Source organism: Eriocheir sinensis, chromosome 24, assembly GCF_024679095.1.
Source record: "Eriocheir sinensis breed Jianghai 21 chromosome 24, ASM2467909v1, whole genome shotgun sequence".
Classification (NCBI taxonomy): Eukaryota; Metazoa; Arthropoda; class Malacostraca; order Decapoda; family Varunidae; genus Eriocheir; species Eriocheir sinensis.
Genome location: NC_066532.1, coordinates 7,494,309 through 7,510,135, shown reverse-complemented (window position 1 = coordinate 7,510,135; position 15,827 = coordinate 7,494,309). Strand labels below are relative to the sequence as shown.

Below are 15,827 nucleotides of genomic sequence, written 5' to 3'. Positions count from 1 at the left end.
CATAATCAGACTTCACAAGGTAACCCTGGGGGTATGCTAGACGAAAGAGGAGTTTGCGACAGTCTCTGAAGGTGGTGCCTGGTGGCCTTCGTTTGGTGACGTGCTGAAGGAGAGAGCTGTAGTCTAAGAAGTTCTCTTGTGTCATCTTGACGACAGGGAAGCCAGCAGAGGTAGCGGTCTTGATGACATCAATATAATCATCTGGCGTATAAATGACCCCCATGTTGGTGACCTTGCGCTCGATGTTGCCGAACGACCTGTCACACGCCATGAAACTGTGGCCAGATACAAGGTAAACATGGTCGATGTCAAACAGGCGCCGTGAATGGAGCTCTCTCAGGTACATTAAGACAAGGTTTATGTTTTTATTTTGGCCTGCGCAATTGTCACTGACGACGACGAGGCTCGTAAATTCTCCTTTTTCTTTCTCCATGTCCAACCACTTCTTCAGACAGCTGGCCACCTCAATTGACCCACGTTTGGCCACAGTCTCGTACCACACAAACATGGTACTTTCCCCGGTTTTGATGTTGTGAATGCAAAAATTATACGTCCACATCTTCCGTTTATAGTAGGCGATACCTGTATGGAGCTTGGGGGTGGGTAGGATTTGCTGTAAATCCATACACACGGCCCTGGTGTTTTCATCATTATCATTCTTGAGGCGTTTCACGAAATCCTGTGCTGCTCTTGCCTCCTTCAAGTGTTCATCCAATTTTGCTTGTTGGGCCAGCTTCTCTCCGTCGGTGGTGGCGTTGGTGATCGTCATGTTAATTGTGTCACAGGTGGTACACGTGTCTACCTTGGGTGGCGAAGCTGATATTGAAATCCTTTCTAAATACGTCACTGTAATAATGGAATGTTACCCGTGACTCCTGTGGATAGGTTTGGGCCATCCATGACAGGTACATGTCATACAGCTTCCTGATGGTGAGCGTGCTGTCCAGGTAAAGCCTGTTGGGAGCCTTTGCCCTGCTGTAGTGGCTCGTCATGGCAGGTAAAAGACGAATGTGCTCCCTGACATGCTCTGCTCTCTCGCCCACAATCTTGTTGGCAGGGGTATGGCGGCCGCGTTGGTCAGGCACGGGAACAGAGGTGTGGGTCATTTTGCGGAGGGCATTGTCTATCCGCCTCTTTGAGATGCCGTGCATGGCCATGAACCCAGAAAGGCACACTTTCGTGGTTACGTTGTTGTAAGTAACTTAGTACGCCCGTGATATCGAGCGTCTGCTGACTTCGGCAGCCGTTCGTTTACGAGCAATGGGCATTATTGCTACCATCTTCTGGATGTAGGCATTTTGAAGATTGTAGTCCCCAATTGCCCAAAAAAAAGAGAAAATGGCCTGCACACCAGGCATTGTTACCTTTGAGAAACATCTATCCCTGCATGCTGCCCCAATCACTCGCTGGGGCATAGCACGGTGGCTGGCAGGGCTGGTATAAGGTTCTCCTTTGTTTCTTTTTTCCTTGGCCACAGCACGCTTGTGTCTTGCTGGTGTTCGCTGGCGTTTGCGACCTGCTGAGGGGCCAGCAACATCAGGAGAGGTAGGAGGGCTATCAACGTCTGATAATTCCATTATGGGTGAATAATCAACGCAATAATGGGACGTGAGAATGGAGGAATACTCTCTTCCACAATGCTTACTAGACTGAGGCAGAGCTGGGCTGAGGCGGGAGAAGATACGGCGCTCTCATTGGCTCAGCGCTCTGACGTCACAGCACTCCGCGGTCTCTCATTGGCTGGATGGAGATAGTACGCTTCTGCACGGGCGACTTCCAACACCGAGTCAACACCTAGTCGCTAAGGAAAAAAATACTTTGCAAACAACGGGAAATTGAACCTTGTTAACATGGTGGAAAAAGTATACTATCTCCACCAAAATGCGCATTAAGCCTTGGAGCACCTGATGAGGCAAAAAACGCCATTTTGCTCCCGATGGCGCTTAGTACTCTTCTGCCGCGGGGGGCCTCAATTGCAATGCCTACAAACGGCAGTGTGGGGTGTGATGGGGGGGCATGTTGAAGTGATTGATTTTAATTAGTCTGCCTTTCTCCATTTTCTCTAAATCCCAGTTTCTACATTCTCTAGTTTGGCTCCAAGCAACGTCCTCCCACAAAGCAGCGTATTACCTGACTTGGTATATATAGAGTTTGGAAAAGGCAGCCTTTTGCTCCCCTTACATCTTTGCTACATTCTTCTCCACCTGTATCTCCTCCAAGGTCCAGGAGGAGGATTGAGCTTGCATTATCCTCTTCCTCTGCTGAATCTTCTCCTCCCAGAAGTGATGCAAGAGGCCATACATGAGGAAGAGCAGGCAGAAGATGAATAAGAGGGAGGGGAGCGAGACAAACACGAGTTGGGAGGGGAAGGAGAGTGCGGGGTGATAACATTATCACACCTCCACAGCGTGTTAGTCTAAGCCATAGCAAGCCAGAGTTGAGAAAGAAAACGGACACAGTGACTCGGTCACCAAATATCTGCAGTGATTACTCCCATTCAACACACAGTATCTCAATAACTACAGAATCTAGACACTTTGGGAAGATTCCACTTGAAAGAGGAAGAGTTAATGATAGTCAGAATGCATATTTCATTCACCTCGTTTCTCTAATTAAAGAGTATTGATAAAGTGAATGTCGATGAAAATTAGATATTGACGCGTGTCTGCCCGTACGGCGAGACAGGAAATTATAGCCCGGCCTGTCCCGTACGGGTTAAGGCCAAGTTGGGTTATAGTAGAATTAGAGATGGGACAGTATGAGCGTAGCTCCTCTCCCATATGCCACAAATAGGTACAATTAGGTGGGCTCCCCATAAGAAGAAACACGTTAAAAACTAGAAAGAATACAAAGAATGGCAACGAAGATGGTTCCAGAACTGGAGGGATTGCCATATGAAGAAAGGTTAAAGGAAATGGACCTGCCAACATTGGAACAAAGAAGAGAAAGGGGAGACCTAACACTAATTTACAAATTGTGGAATAAAATGGAAGAAGTAGATAACAAGGAGTTGCTACTAAGAGAAGTAAGGAACACCAGCAACACACAAGGACACAGCAAAAAATTGAGAAAGGGAAGATGCTTGAGAGACAAAAAAATACAGTACAGGTAACTCTCAATTTACGCGAATTTGGTTTACGCATTTTTTAAACAATGCGGGGTCCAAAATCCAAATAAATGTTTAATTTACATGTTTTTTTCACTTATACGTGATATTTTATGGAGTGGTCACCAGATGTCTCACGCAATTGGATTCACACGGCGCAGCGGCCACACAGCTGAGCCCAGTTCTTCCTGCGCGCCACTTGAACAACAATACAGTACCCACGCTGTCACGCTACTCAACAATAGGGGTGGGCAGGTACTGGTACTAGTACTGGTACTAACGGTACCAGCTATACGGTACGGTACCACTACCAGACTGCTCGGTACTGGTACCAATACTATCCAGTCACTCATGGTGTCCCTCATTTCTTCCTCACACGAGTGAGGCTGTGACTGAGTGCCTGAGTGGATATCTCGGTGATATGGATATTCTCTCTCTCTCTCTCTCTCTCTCTCTCTCTCTCTCTCTCTCTCTCTCTCTCTCTTAACTATATGAAGTGAGTATTTATTTTTCGATAGAAACCTACCTCGTTTGATTTAAATTGTTTTTGATTTACGCGACCTCTTCAAGGACACAATACTCACGTAAATCGAGAGTTACCTGTACCCTCTCAAGTTTCGCAATCCTCAAGTTTTGTGGTTCGTCGTAAATTATTACCATCCCGACTGTGCATTATAGCCCGGAGTTTCGCGCTGCTTTGACATGTATGGGTCACGTCTACTTACCATCAGTGTCACGCAAGCTACCTTAAAAGGTAGAACTACACAGGACGTTTTCCTCCAAACATTGTGGCTATGGAGAGAGAGGTCTGAGATAGAGAGAGGAGTAAACGAGTAAAAAGAGTGAGCTCTGGGGGGCAGCATGAGCAAATTATAATGGCGCCACTATAAACAGTTGCCTGCGCCTTGACGGGCTTGGGGCCGACCATCAGGCCCAGATGGATAGTCTACCGGGGCCATAGGCCACATGTAAAAAACAAACAAATAAAAAAATTTCCACAGGTCAGAACAAACAAGTGCTTTTTCAGTGTTTTCAATACCTCGAGTTTAGCGCTATACCTTCGGAACAAAGCAGGCGCGAAACTCAAGAGGGTACTGTATAGCTTCCTGCAAAGAAACATTGAGGATTGGAACAGACTAAGTGAGGAAGTAGTATCGGCAAAGAGTGTGCACGACTTTAAGGAAAAACTAAACAGGTACAAATACGGAGACGGGACCACACGAGCGTAAGCCCAGGCCCTGTAAAATTACAACTAGGTATATACACCCACCCACACCCACACACTAATTAGACAGGCAACACTCACCACAGCCTTGTTGGAGCTACTCAGGTAATCCAACTTCATTCTAAGATATTCAATCTGTGGGAGAGAGACTCAATGAGGCTTGAGGGACAAAAGTCTTTATTAATAAATATTTTCATGATACTATTTTTCTATCTATCTATATCTCTTAATGCCTAGACTACAGGTGTAGTTATATAACACATCAGCAGCCATGCCCATGGCTATGAGTGAAATTATATGACAAGCCATTTCGAAATGAAATACATCAGTGACTAGCAAAATTGGGTCATATGTGCTTCTGCTATTCTTATGGTAAATTTCAGCAGTTAGCCACCTCCTCCTATCACTCAGTCCCGTGCCAGCTGTCAAGATGTACGAAAGTCATATGAAAATATTGAAGTCTACGGAGAAAAAATATATCACATAAAATTTTATCATAACGTAACTGAACAAACTGTAACGCACTGAGATTGGACATAATTGTTGATTATCAGCGTATATTTTTGCATCCAGAAATATCTGGGTAACTAGAAAAATCTGGAAACAGCCGAAACACACAGCTAATGCCCCCTTACACACATTCCTGCCTCTCCTGCTCCCACTAAAGCTTAAGTTAAGATTTTCAACATCAATCATGGTCAAGTTCAAGATAATCTGAATCTTATGGGACCAATATGAACCTGATTGGAGTGATAGCACTGGAGTTAATGAGCTCAGAAAAAAATAACTTTAGCATTTGGGGCCTACTAAAAAAACTTGCACAGTGCAGGCATTGAAGAAAGAAATACTTGTAGCCTAGGATTTATATATATATATATATATATATATATATATATATATATATATATATATATATATATATATATATATATATATATATATATATATATATATTATATATATATATATATATATATATATATATATAATATATATATATATATATATATATATATAATATATATATATATATATATATATTATATATATATATATATATATTATATATATATATATATATATATATATATATATATATATATATATATATATATATATATATATATATATATATATATATATATATATATATATATATATATATATATATATATATATATATATATATATATATATATATATATATATATATATATATATATATATATATATATATATATATATATATATATATATATATATATATATATATATATATATATATATATATATATAATAAACCTCAGTTATCTGGTGCAATGTGATCCGAATCGCCGTATCCAGGAGTTTTAAAAATATTTGATTTTTTCCAAAAAATAAAAATAAAAATGTTGCGCGCCGCCAAAAGTCGTTTAAATTGCCCGCAGAATGCCTCTAAGCTCTGCCCGGGCGGTGCACCACACCCGTAAAGTGCACCCCAGCTTGCACGTAGCAATGATATTGACGTCCTGGTGCGAAGGTTTGCAGGAAAGCTGTGTGCTTCGCAGTACAACTGGCACGTAAATGTTCTTGCCAAGCACTGCAGAGTGCAGACCATATCGAAGTGACGAGAGTCAAGGCAATGCAGGTTTAAATGGCGGGAGTGTCAAAGGACTGTTTAAATAAAACACACAGTGCGAACCCTAGCTTAAGCCTTGATGACTGCCTAAATCCAGACTGGACTAGGTGAGTAGGGCTCCGTCCCCGTGGAGAAGGCGTGAGGGTCCGCTGGCACTCCTGCGGGAGTGAGGGCAGAATAAGAAATGCGGATAAGGACCCCCCCTGGTCCGACATGTGAAAGAAGGATTTTACCAAGGATTATATGCTATAAGGATAGCTCACTAAGCTTTTGTTTGACTCACAATGCACCGCGGATGACGTCACACAAGTAAACAAATGGTGCTGGGCAGCAAACTGGTTCACTTCACTATGTTCTCACCATAGCGTGCTCAGTGAAAATGGTGATTTGTGGTGTATATGGGTGTTACAGTGGCTCAACTGCGGAAAGTTGTCAAAGTGTTAAGTTCATTAGGGTTTCCTAGAGACATACACACCTTGAAGAAGTGGATTTTGGCCTGCAAACAAAAAGATAAAGTGAAGGTGAAGTCTGCGCAGGTGAGGTCCAAACATTTTCCAAGAAAGTGATAACATTAAAGAAAACCCAATAAAGCTCTATAGTGAAGGTTTGGTAAAGGTAAAATTCATTTTGTTAAAAATTTGCATAAATATTATACAATATACGTATATGTATGTTTAAAACAAATTACTTTCATTATATATGACAGGATTAGTTACCCCTGCAAATTAAGTTGTAGAAAACTAATGTTAATAAAAGTTAAGAAAACATAAGCATTGATGGTAAACAGAGCAATATTTCTGCAGCTTGTTTACCATGTTTCTCACATTATTTATATTATTGAATACTATTAGCCAACACAACAGCTGACTAATTTAATTACTTATCCTTAGCAATCAAAAAAGTGCAAAATGTGACCATGAATAAGAATAAATAAGGGTTTTCTAGTACATTTTATACCGTGAGAGCAGGGTGAGAGTGAACCAGGTGACATACCACAGTCATGACGTCATCTATGACGTTTCAGTGAGCTATCCTTATAGTATATAATCCTTGGATTTTACCATGCTTACGGTAAGGTGTGTAAAAGGGCCCGCAGGGGTGCGGGAGTCCCGTGGGCAAGCCCGATCTGGAGGTGCAGGCTGGCCGTAAATCGTGGTTACTTCTTGTGGCTGGCCTCCCTGTGGTCCCGCTGTATGCACTGGCTCACAAGGGCAACACAGTGTAACTAAACAGCCACAGATCACCGCGCAAGTGGATGTGCCAGGTTGTCATTGACTCCTTGGTTATCCTCCCCACTCACACTCAGAGTGGGGCGGCCTGGTGTACTTGCCCAGCATCTGTGGGCCTTCGGGCTCATTGCCGGGCTTAAAAGGGTAACGCCTTGGTGCGCCTGCCTGGGCGTCCGTATAAAAGCCTGCTTTGAGCACTTGATGCCCATTGCTGACCCGGACCGCTTCAGGTATTGCTCTGGTATGCCTTCTGGTTGACCCGGATGGTAAAGCCCGCGGTGCTCGTAGCCACGAGGTTGCTAACGCAGTTATGCAGCGATAAAGCCACGGGCACGCACCTAAGAACAGCACAGAGCGCCAGCCTTCCAGTTTTGTAAAACTGGACCCGTAAAAAGTTTCTTGTGGCAGTGCAGGGTCTGCTAGAAAGCCTACGTGGTAAATACGATGGTGCAGACTTGGGCGATTAAGCTGCAACAAATGGGGAGGCGGTGGCTGAGTGGTTAGCGTGACAGCCCCGCGTTCAGGAGCTTCAGGAGGGACACAGGTTCGAATCCTGGCCGCCGCATAGCGGAGGTTTTTCAGTCACCGCCGAGTGGCTTAAGACTACCCATATGCTGGCCTGAAGACCACCCATCAACCTGGGCTCTGGATAACCTCTCCAAAGAGAGGCTCAAAGATGAGTTCCGGGGGGCAGCATGAGCCAACACAAGATGGCGCCACTATAAACACTCGCCTGCGCCAGAACGGGCTGGGCCGACCATCAGGCCCCACCGGGAAAAAGCTTTGGGCCGACCACCAGGCTCCACCGGGAAGAAGCCTAGCGGTGCAATAGGCCGTGACGAAAAAAAAAAAAAGGGGAGGGGGGGGGCTTCTCTGAGTTGGGTCCAGGCCCCGCTGCTGTGATTGGCCAGGCAAGGGAACATTAGCTGCTGCCTGTGAACACAGGGCTAGGCACCCCAGCAATGGGTAAGCGGCTGAGGCTGTCGCGGCTAATTGCCGAATCCCAAGTAACAGATCCCCCCAAGGTGCAGCAGGACTGCGATAAGCCTGGAGCCCGGAGCACGTCAATCGCGCGCACTTCACTCCCTGGTGCAGACTGACTGCTACAAAGCCATGGGGCGTACCATATTATGAGTATGGACAGAGGCACCTATGCAGTACTCTGCCGGTGCCTTTATGGCAGGCCATGGTCGAAAGCTGGCTTTTCAGGTCCGTAGACTTAACCGACACCATATCCGGGTTTTTCACATATCCGGGTGCCCCCGTGGCTATATTAACCAGGATACCATATATATATATATATATATATATATATATATATATATATATATATATATATATATATATATATATATATATATATATATATATATATATATATATATATATATATATATATATATATATATATATATATATATATATATATATATATATATATATGTATATATATATATATATATATATATACATATATAAACAGTAATCCCTCGCCATTTCGCGGTTCACTTATCGCAGTCTCGCTGTATCGTGGATTTTTAAATTGTATTGTATCGCGGATTTTCCGCTATATCGTGGGATTTTGCGGTAAAATAATCATTTTCTAGCCAAAAAAATTGAAAACTATATAAATCAATGTAAGTAGGGACACACCTAAAAAAGCACCTACATCACACACCTATTTTTTTTTTTCGTTGCAGCCTATTGCACCGTTAGTCTTTTCCCTGGTTCACTCCTCCCCCACTTCCTTTCTTTCTTCTTTTCCGTCCCCGTATTTTCATTTCTTTCTTCTTTTCCTTTCCCTCCCTCCCAGTTTGTCTCTTTTAATCTCTTTCCCTCCCACTCACACCCTTTCTCTCCCCCTCTTTCCTCACCTTTACCTGACCCTCCCTACCTCTCTCTTTTAATCTCTTTCCCTCCCACTCACATCCTTCCTCTCCCCCTCTTTCCTCACCTTTACCTGACCCTCCCTACCTCTCTCTTCTTCTCCCGTCCCATTTCCTCCACCCATTTCCCTTGTTTCCTCCTTTCTCACACCCTCTTATCTTTAGTCTTATCACTCATGCTGTCACTCTTCCTCCCTTTCTCCATTAGATTATATGAACACACACACACACACACACACAGAAGGGGAAATTTGCACCGAGAAGCCCCTCCCCCATTCCGGCTAAGCTCCGCCCCCCTTTCACCTGATTGGCTGTTGATGACATCATTGATTGTATCAAAGACACGTACCAATATATATGATTGAGATAATCTAGCTTCTTTCATGATTAAAAAATATTCGAAACTTAATTGAATAACGACACTCTACTTAAACAATCAATGACATCACCTAAGAAACAAAGTACAAACATAATACTGCAAGTTTTCAAGGGAGAACGGGCCCTGCAAAACGAGCACTGAAGGCGATGATAGTAGGCTATCTATAAAGTAATGCACACTTTCCATCATTATTTCCTACATCGCTCATTCACATAGGCATACCAATTATAATCACATAAAAAAAATATTCTATAATAAATGAATACAGGTAGGAATCATTGCATTAAGGAATAAGATATGTATCTGTGGCTTGGAGCGACGGGTAGGCTACGTATGTACGCTCAGCGCAACAGCCACAGATACGAAACTTATTCCTCAATACAATGATTCCTACTTGTATGAAGCTACTGTAGAATATTTTTTTTTATGTGATTATATTTGGTATGAATATGTGAATGAGCTATGTAGGAAATAATGACGGAAACCGTGGTTGCCCATAGCCCCAATGGTTGGACACCACCTTTTAAGGCAGCACGCATGACGCCGACGGTAGGTAGACGTGACCCATACATGTCAAAGGAACGCAAAACTCGTGGCGGTAATGCGCGAAAGTCATGATGATAAGAATTTAGGACTAAGCGCTAAACTTGAGGATCGCGAAACTCGGATAGTGTGAAACTTGAGAGGGTACTGTATAGTCAAACCTCAGTTTACGAGTGCCATAGTTTATGAGCATTTTGATTTACGAGCAAAATATCCCTCAAAAAATGCCTTGGTTTATGAGCAGTGACTTGGTATACGAGCATCCTGTTTGTTCTCTCTCTTTTTTTTTTTTCTTTTTTTTTTGTCAACACCCTCCCCAGGTGGGGACACAGGCTATATGGAGGCCGTCATTGTCAACCACGTACATCCCTTCGAGGAAGGACCACAATTATACTTGCCACAAAAAATGCCTTGGTTTACGAGCAGTGACTTGGTATATGAGCATCCTACGAGCTCATGAAGGGGAGGAGGGAGGATACCGATAGACCGACTCTATCGGCTTACGTCAGCCTAGCCGACCAAGTCGGTCTTTCAACAAGGACTGGCGTGTCTATTTGTACAAGTTGAAGACATGAGCATGGGTTCCCTTTGTTCGCTGTAAGACGAGAGTGATCAATGCTCAAAACAATGAGAATAGTCTCAGGGCTGCCACCTTAATCTTAAAAAAATAAGGAATGCAACATCCCATCCTCCAATACAGAATGAACCCATCTTTTAAGGAACGGATGGCAACTCTAAATTTCCTCTAGCCTGCCATGACTGACAGCCACTGCCCATTACTGGTGAAGGCAAGAGGAAAGGGGGGAGAGACGTTACAACGCGTATTCTACATGGATTTCAGGACAACCCTTGACAAACAATTTTATGGACTGGTTTTGTGGTTCACCGAAAAATATGCTCACCAGTTTTAAAATATTGAATTTTATCTGCTTAACCATTCAGACAGGCAAATACGGAACAAATGGCGTTCCGTATTTTAAGGAAAGGATGGCAAGTTTGAAACCCTAAGGCGTCATCTGGCGATATATAGCCTTCTTAAACTAGATTCTTGAGACTGTTTTTCACCTCCCTCCCATAATCTGCCAGAGTGCTATATCTTGTCCATATGATTGGATGAACCAACACAATTTCTCATTTTGTCACTCATTAAAGACAACACGCGTTAATTTCGTCACAATTACGGGATCTACAATTCATTAGAAGTATTTCAGTAGCTACTTAGTGTCATTGCACGCGACGGTTTCTTAAAACACCCTTTTTCTCTACTAAATAATGACAAATGGCATCATTTCACTTTGTTTCAAATGATGACGCTTATATTTTCATACTGGGAAGTTCTTACTTACCCAACAGTGATGCTTTAAAATGGTCTGTGGTGCAGGAGTAACACAACAGTAACCTCGTGAACTCTATATCCACCCACACCTGGCAGGGTCACCAATAGGAAGCTCAGGAAATGGTCATCGCCATAGGCCTATGGAGATGCAGCCAGCAAGACAGTGGCCATACCCAGCCCCGTCGTGGCTTGCACAGGATCCCCGATTCTTGCCACGAATTGGGGGGAATTCTTTAAAATCTGACACACCAGAACAAGAAACGTAAGAATTTCGCAAGATTTGGGGAAACTTGGAAAATTTCGTTTAGTCAGCGCAACAATTGTGGTCATATGCTGGAGAGAGACAGAAGGAAAAGGAATTATAGGAAAAGGGAACAGATCCCAGGAGACGGGACACAACCCCCGATTAATACCTGGTGCCCATTCACTGCTGGGTGGACAGGGGCCCAAATTTTTCCACTCCACCTGGGAATCGAACCCGGGCTCTCTCGGTTGTAAGCTGTGTGTGCTAACTACTGCACCATGAAGCCCCCTGCAAGATTTGGGGATAGTTCTTGCTCGGTCTAGGGTAATTCTTGACCGCCAGATAACGGCTCGTCTCAGTCCGCGATGTAAACTCGTAGAAATATCATGCGTGTGCTCGTGTCATGTTTTCGGCACTACGGTAAGCGTTCTTTGTGCTTTAACAATGTCCCCCAGAAAATGGTTAAAAGGGATGGTGCTGCAAAGAAGAAAACAGGAACAGCGAATACAATGCTCGCAACAGGAACTGGGGGCGAGCCTCGGCGGCTTGTATGCCATCCTGGACGTGACTGACTCCTGTTCACCCTCCATACCAGACGATACGTCAGGTTAGCTTCACGTTAGTGGTTGAACATTGTTCCAGTGCCTTGGGAATAGGGGAACTGCGCCTGTTAAACAGCGGTGCAAAGCCTACACCTCGAGCGTAGTAAGTGCTTGCAGGAGTCTCCGTAATAACCGTAACACATTGATTTGTTTCATATTATTCATCATTGCTGTTTGTTAAAATTATTTTAATTCTATAAAAATAACATGTAAAATGATTTTTATATAAATATTTTTTTATATGGGACGCATTAATGGGATTTACAATATTTGACGGCTTATAAGACGCACTTTCTTCCAGAAAAAAGACCCAGAAAATCACCGTGCATCTTATAGGGTGAAGGTTCATTTTTTTTTTTTTTTTTTTACTGGCTAGTGAAGTTTTAGTGGTACCTGGCACTTAAAGCGGATGTTTGTTCACCCAACCTCTCTGCAAACATAAACAAAGTGCTGAGCACCGTTATGTCATGAACAGCAACTTTTCATAAAGTAACTACAGTACTCTCTTGAGTTTTGCGTTATCCGTTTCACGATCCTCAAGTTTAGGGCATAATCCTAAATTCTTACAATCCTGACTTTCGCGCATTACCACCCTGAGTTTCGCGGTGCTTTGACATGTACGGGTTGCGTCTACCTACCGTCAGCGTCGTGCGTGATGCCTTAAAAGGCAGTGTCCAATCATTGGGGCTACGGGCAACCGCGGTTGCCCGTATGCCCAACCGGGAGCGAGTTAATTGTTGGGTGTCCGTACGAATGGAAAACGGTTGTGGGTACGAGCGTGGGTAAGTGGGTACCTCACGGCTGTATGTAAACAGACAACGGCAGTGGCTGAGGAGTAAGGAGCAGTGGAAGACGGCCCACCAACAGACTTGTAAAATGGACTGGCAGAGCTGCTTTGCTTACTACTTGATTAAAAAGATAAGAGAACACCCCGTGCTGTGGAACCACAGTCCAAAAAACTTTTTCTCCAGTTTATGAAAACTGTAGAACTCTCGGTGTTGTTTTCTTCTTCTTCTTCTTCTTCTTTTGACCTATAATGCATGGCAGCAACGTTGAAAGGTAATAGCTAAAATTAGCAAAAGGGCATAGAAAAGCAAAATTAGGGAAAGAAAAGGACAGAAAAAAACACCTAAGTTCAGGGTGAAGTGAATTAGTGCACACTGCAAAGTAAGTGCATGTTGTGAAGTATAAAAGTGTGGAGAGAAAGAGGACCTAAGAAGCGATATAAAGCGTTGAAGGTCAAAAGAAGAAGTTCCACTACACTGGTGCCGATGTAAAGGCAATAGCTCCGACATCATCACATCACATGGCAGCGACAGTCAGGTCCACTACACTGGCCGGTGTTGCGAGAAATATCTCCCGCTGCAATTAGTCATTCTGCTGTCCACCACGCATGTGCGCTGTGGGAATACACAGCATTAAAATTATTAATTTGCCTGGTTTTGTTCTAGTTTGTCCACTTGTGGTCTTTTTGAGTGGTGAGGGAAATATGGAAAGAGTAAGCAAGTTGAACTTCTCTGCGAGTTATATTGCGGTTGCGACAGCAGTTTACATTCAAGAGGCATTGAAAAGTCAATCATGATATTACTGATTTAATGATTTATAACTGAAAGAGTTAGCAGATTATATCATAACACACACAAAACTACCAGAGGCTATAGGTTTGTCCAACTGTACCACGGGTGACTGCTAGTGACCGCCCTTACTTTAGCAGACGACACCACGTGGATCACAAACGTGTTCTCAGAACTGCCAGCCAATATTGTAAGGCAGCCGCCTTCAACTGCAGCTTCTAAATGACCTGTTCTCACTTCCCATTTGCTGCCTATTACCAAGGTACATATTTTGAGATAACATGGGAGTAAAGTCGAAAAAATTGTGATAACAAGGGAGTAAAGTCGAATAAGCCTTTTTTTTTCCACGGGTCGGAACCAATAAGCACTTTTCATGGATTTCAGTACCTCTAGTTTCGCGACCCTCGAGTTTAGTGCTATACCTTCAGAATGAAGCAAGCGGGAAACTTGAGAGGGTATTGTATGTATAACAGTAGTACTTACTGCTACTTCATATAAATTAACAACAGTCAGGAAGAAAATTAAGTGATGATGATTAACCATGCTTGTATGTAAACAAACTAGCGGATAGCTCCTTCCCGTTCAGCCAGCGGTGCCGAATTATCGTACTTTACATCGTATTTACCATTCTTAAGCCTCAAACTCTCGTAACCTACACAAATAACAACACGGAAAATTAAAAGAGTTAGCATTAAGACTGTTCTTCATTGATGTTTCTTTGTTTTTTGCTGTAGTTATCGGTCGGAAACTATGATAAAATGCAATGCGATGAGTACGATAGTTTGGCAACACTGCGCTCAGCCCATGGCATCAGTGTTTACTGGGCCCTTGAAAGGTAAGAGCGTCGCACTGCGCGTCTTCCACCCCGCCATCAAGTATTAATGAAATCTCGTCTCTCCCCTTTGTGTTAATATTCATATGTATATCCATACACATCCAGTATATTATCAATTAATTTGAGTGTTTGCTGAGCCCTTGGAAGGTTCGTTTGTGGCTGTTCCCGGTGATATGCCTGTACAAACTTTATACCCGTTACCCCTCTGCCAGTCTCCGCCATGTTTGTTTACTCCTCAAAGCAGTAGCCTTGAGTCTCTAAGAAGGACCAGTTCTGGCAGGTCCCAGTAAGTATCAAGCATTTTAAATGTAAAATATTGGGATTTAGAGCCGCTTTCAGAGTCACTTTTCTTTGTTTTGATCACTACCAATGAGCAGCGATCGCCACTATAGTATTTCCACATGAAACTGGCCGATGGGATAGTGGCGGCTGCGGGGTTAGCCCCGCCCCGCACCTCGCCACACACGATCAACACCTCTTGCTTCCTCTGCAGCTGCCACTACCCCATCGGCCAGTTTCACGTGAAAATACTACAGTGGCGATCGCCGCTCATTGGTAACAATCAAAACAAACAAAAGTGACTGTGAAAGCGCCCCTTAGTAGGGATCAGAATACATATGAAACTTTAAAAGTGACCTGTTAGTGGTGAGGGCAACGAATGTCAGGCAAAAAATCTTCACCAGAAACTCGTATTTTTAACCCGTTTATTTTATTTTTTCTCAAGTGACAGCCCAAGTTGGGGTTGCGTCTTATAAGCCGTCAAATACGGTACAGGTAACTCGATTTACGTGAGTTTGGTTTACGTGTTTTTTAAATAACGCGGGGTCCAAAATCCAAATAAATGTTTAATTTTCACGTTTTTTCACTTATAGGCGTCATTTTATGGAGTGGCCACCATATGTCTCACGCAACTGGACTCACGCGGCGCCGCGGCCACACAGCTGAGCTCAGTTCTTCCTGCGCGCCGCTTGATCAACAATACAGAACCCACGCTGCCATGCTACTCAACAATAAGGGTGGGCAGGTACCGGTACCACTACCGGTACTAACTACCAGCTATACGGTATGGTACCGGTACCAAACTGCTCAGTACCTGTACCAATACTAGCCAGTCGCTCATGGTGTCCCTCATTTCTTCCTCACACAAGTGAGGCTGAGACAGAGTGCCTGAGCGGATATCTCGGTGATATGGATATTCTCTCTCTCTCTCTCTCTCTCTCTCTCTCTCTCTCTCTCTCTCTCTCTCTCCC

The 15,827-nt window shown here is 43.4% G+C and overlaps 1 protein-coding gene across 2 annotated transcripts in view; it reads right to left on the bottom strand.

The window, feature by feature from the left end:
* The window catches only part of LOC127002827 (proline-rich protein 12-like), a 116,340-nt gene that overhangs the window by 36,750 nt on the left and 63,763 nt on the right, over positions 1–15,827 (bottom strand). Inside the window, exon 6 of one of the 2 annotated variants that reach the window (XM_050869050.1) lies at positions 4,413–4,466. The exons of the other annotated variant lie outside the window; for it this stretch is intronic. Within the exon in view, the coding sequence (XP_050725007.1) occupies positions 4,413–4,466 (54 nt within the window). The remainder of the gene's footprint in view (positions 1–4,412; positions 4,467–15,827) is intronic. 2 annotated transcript variants of the gene reach the window in all.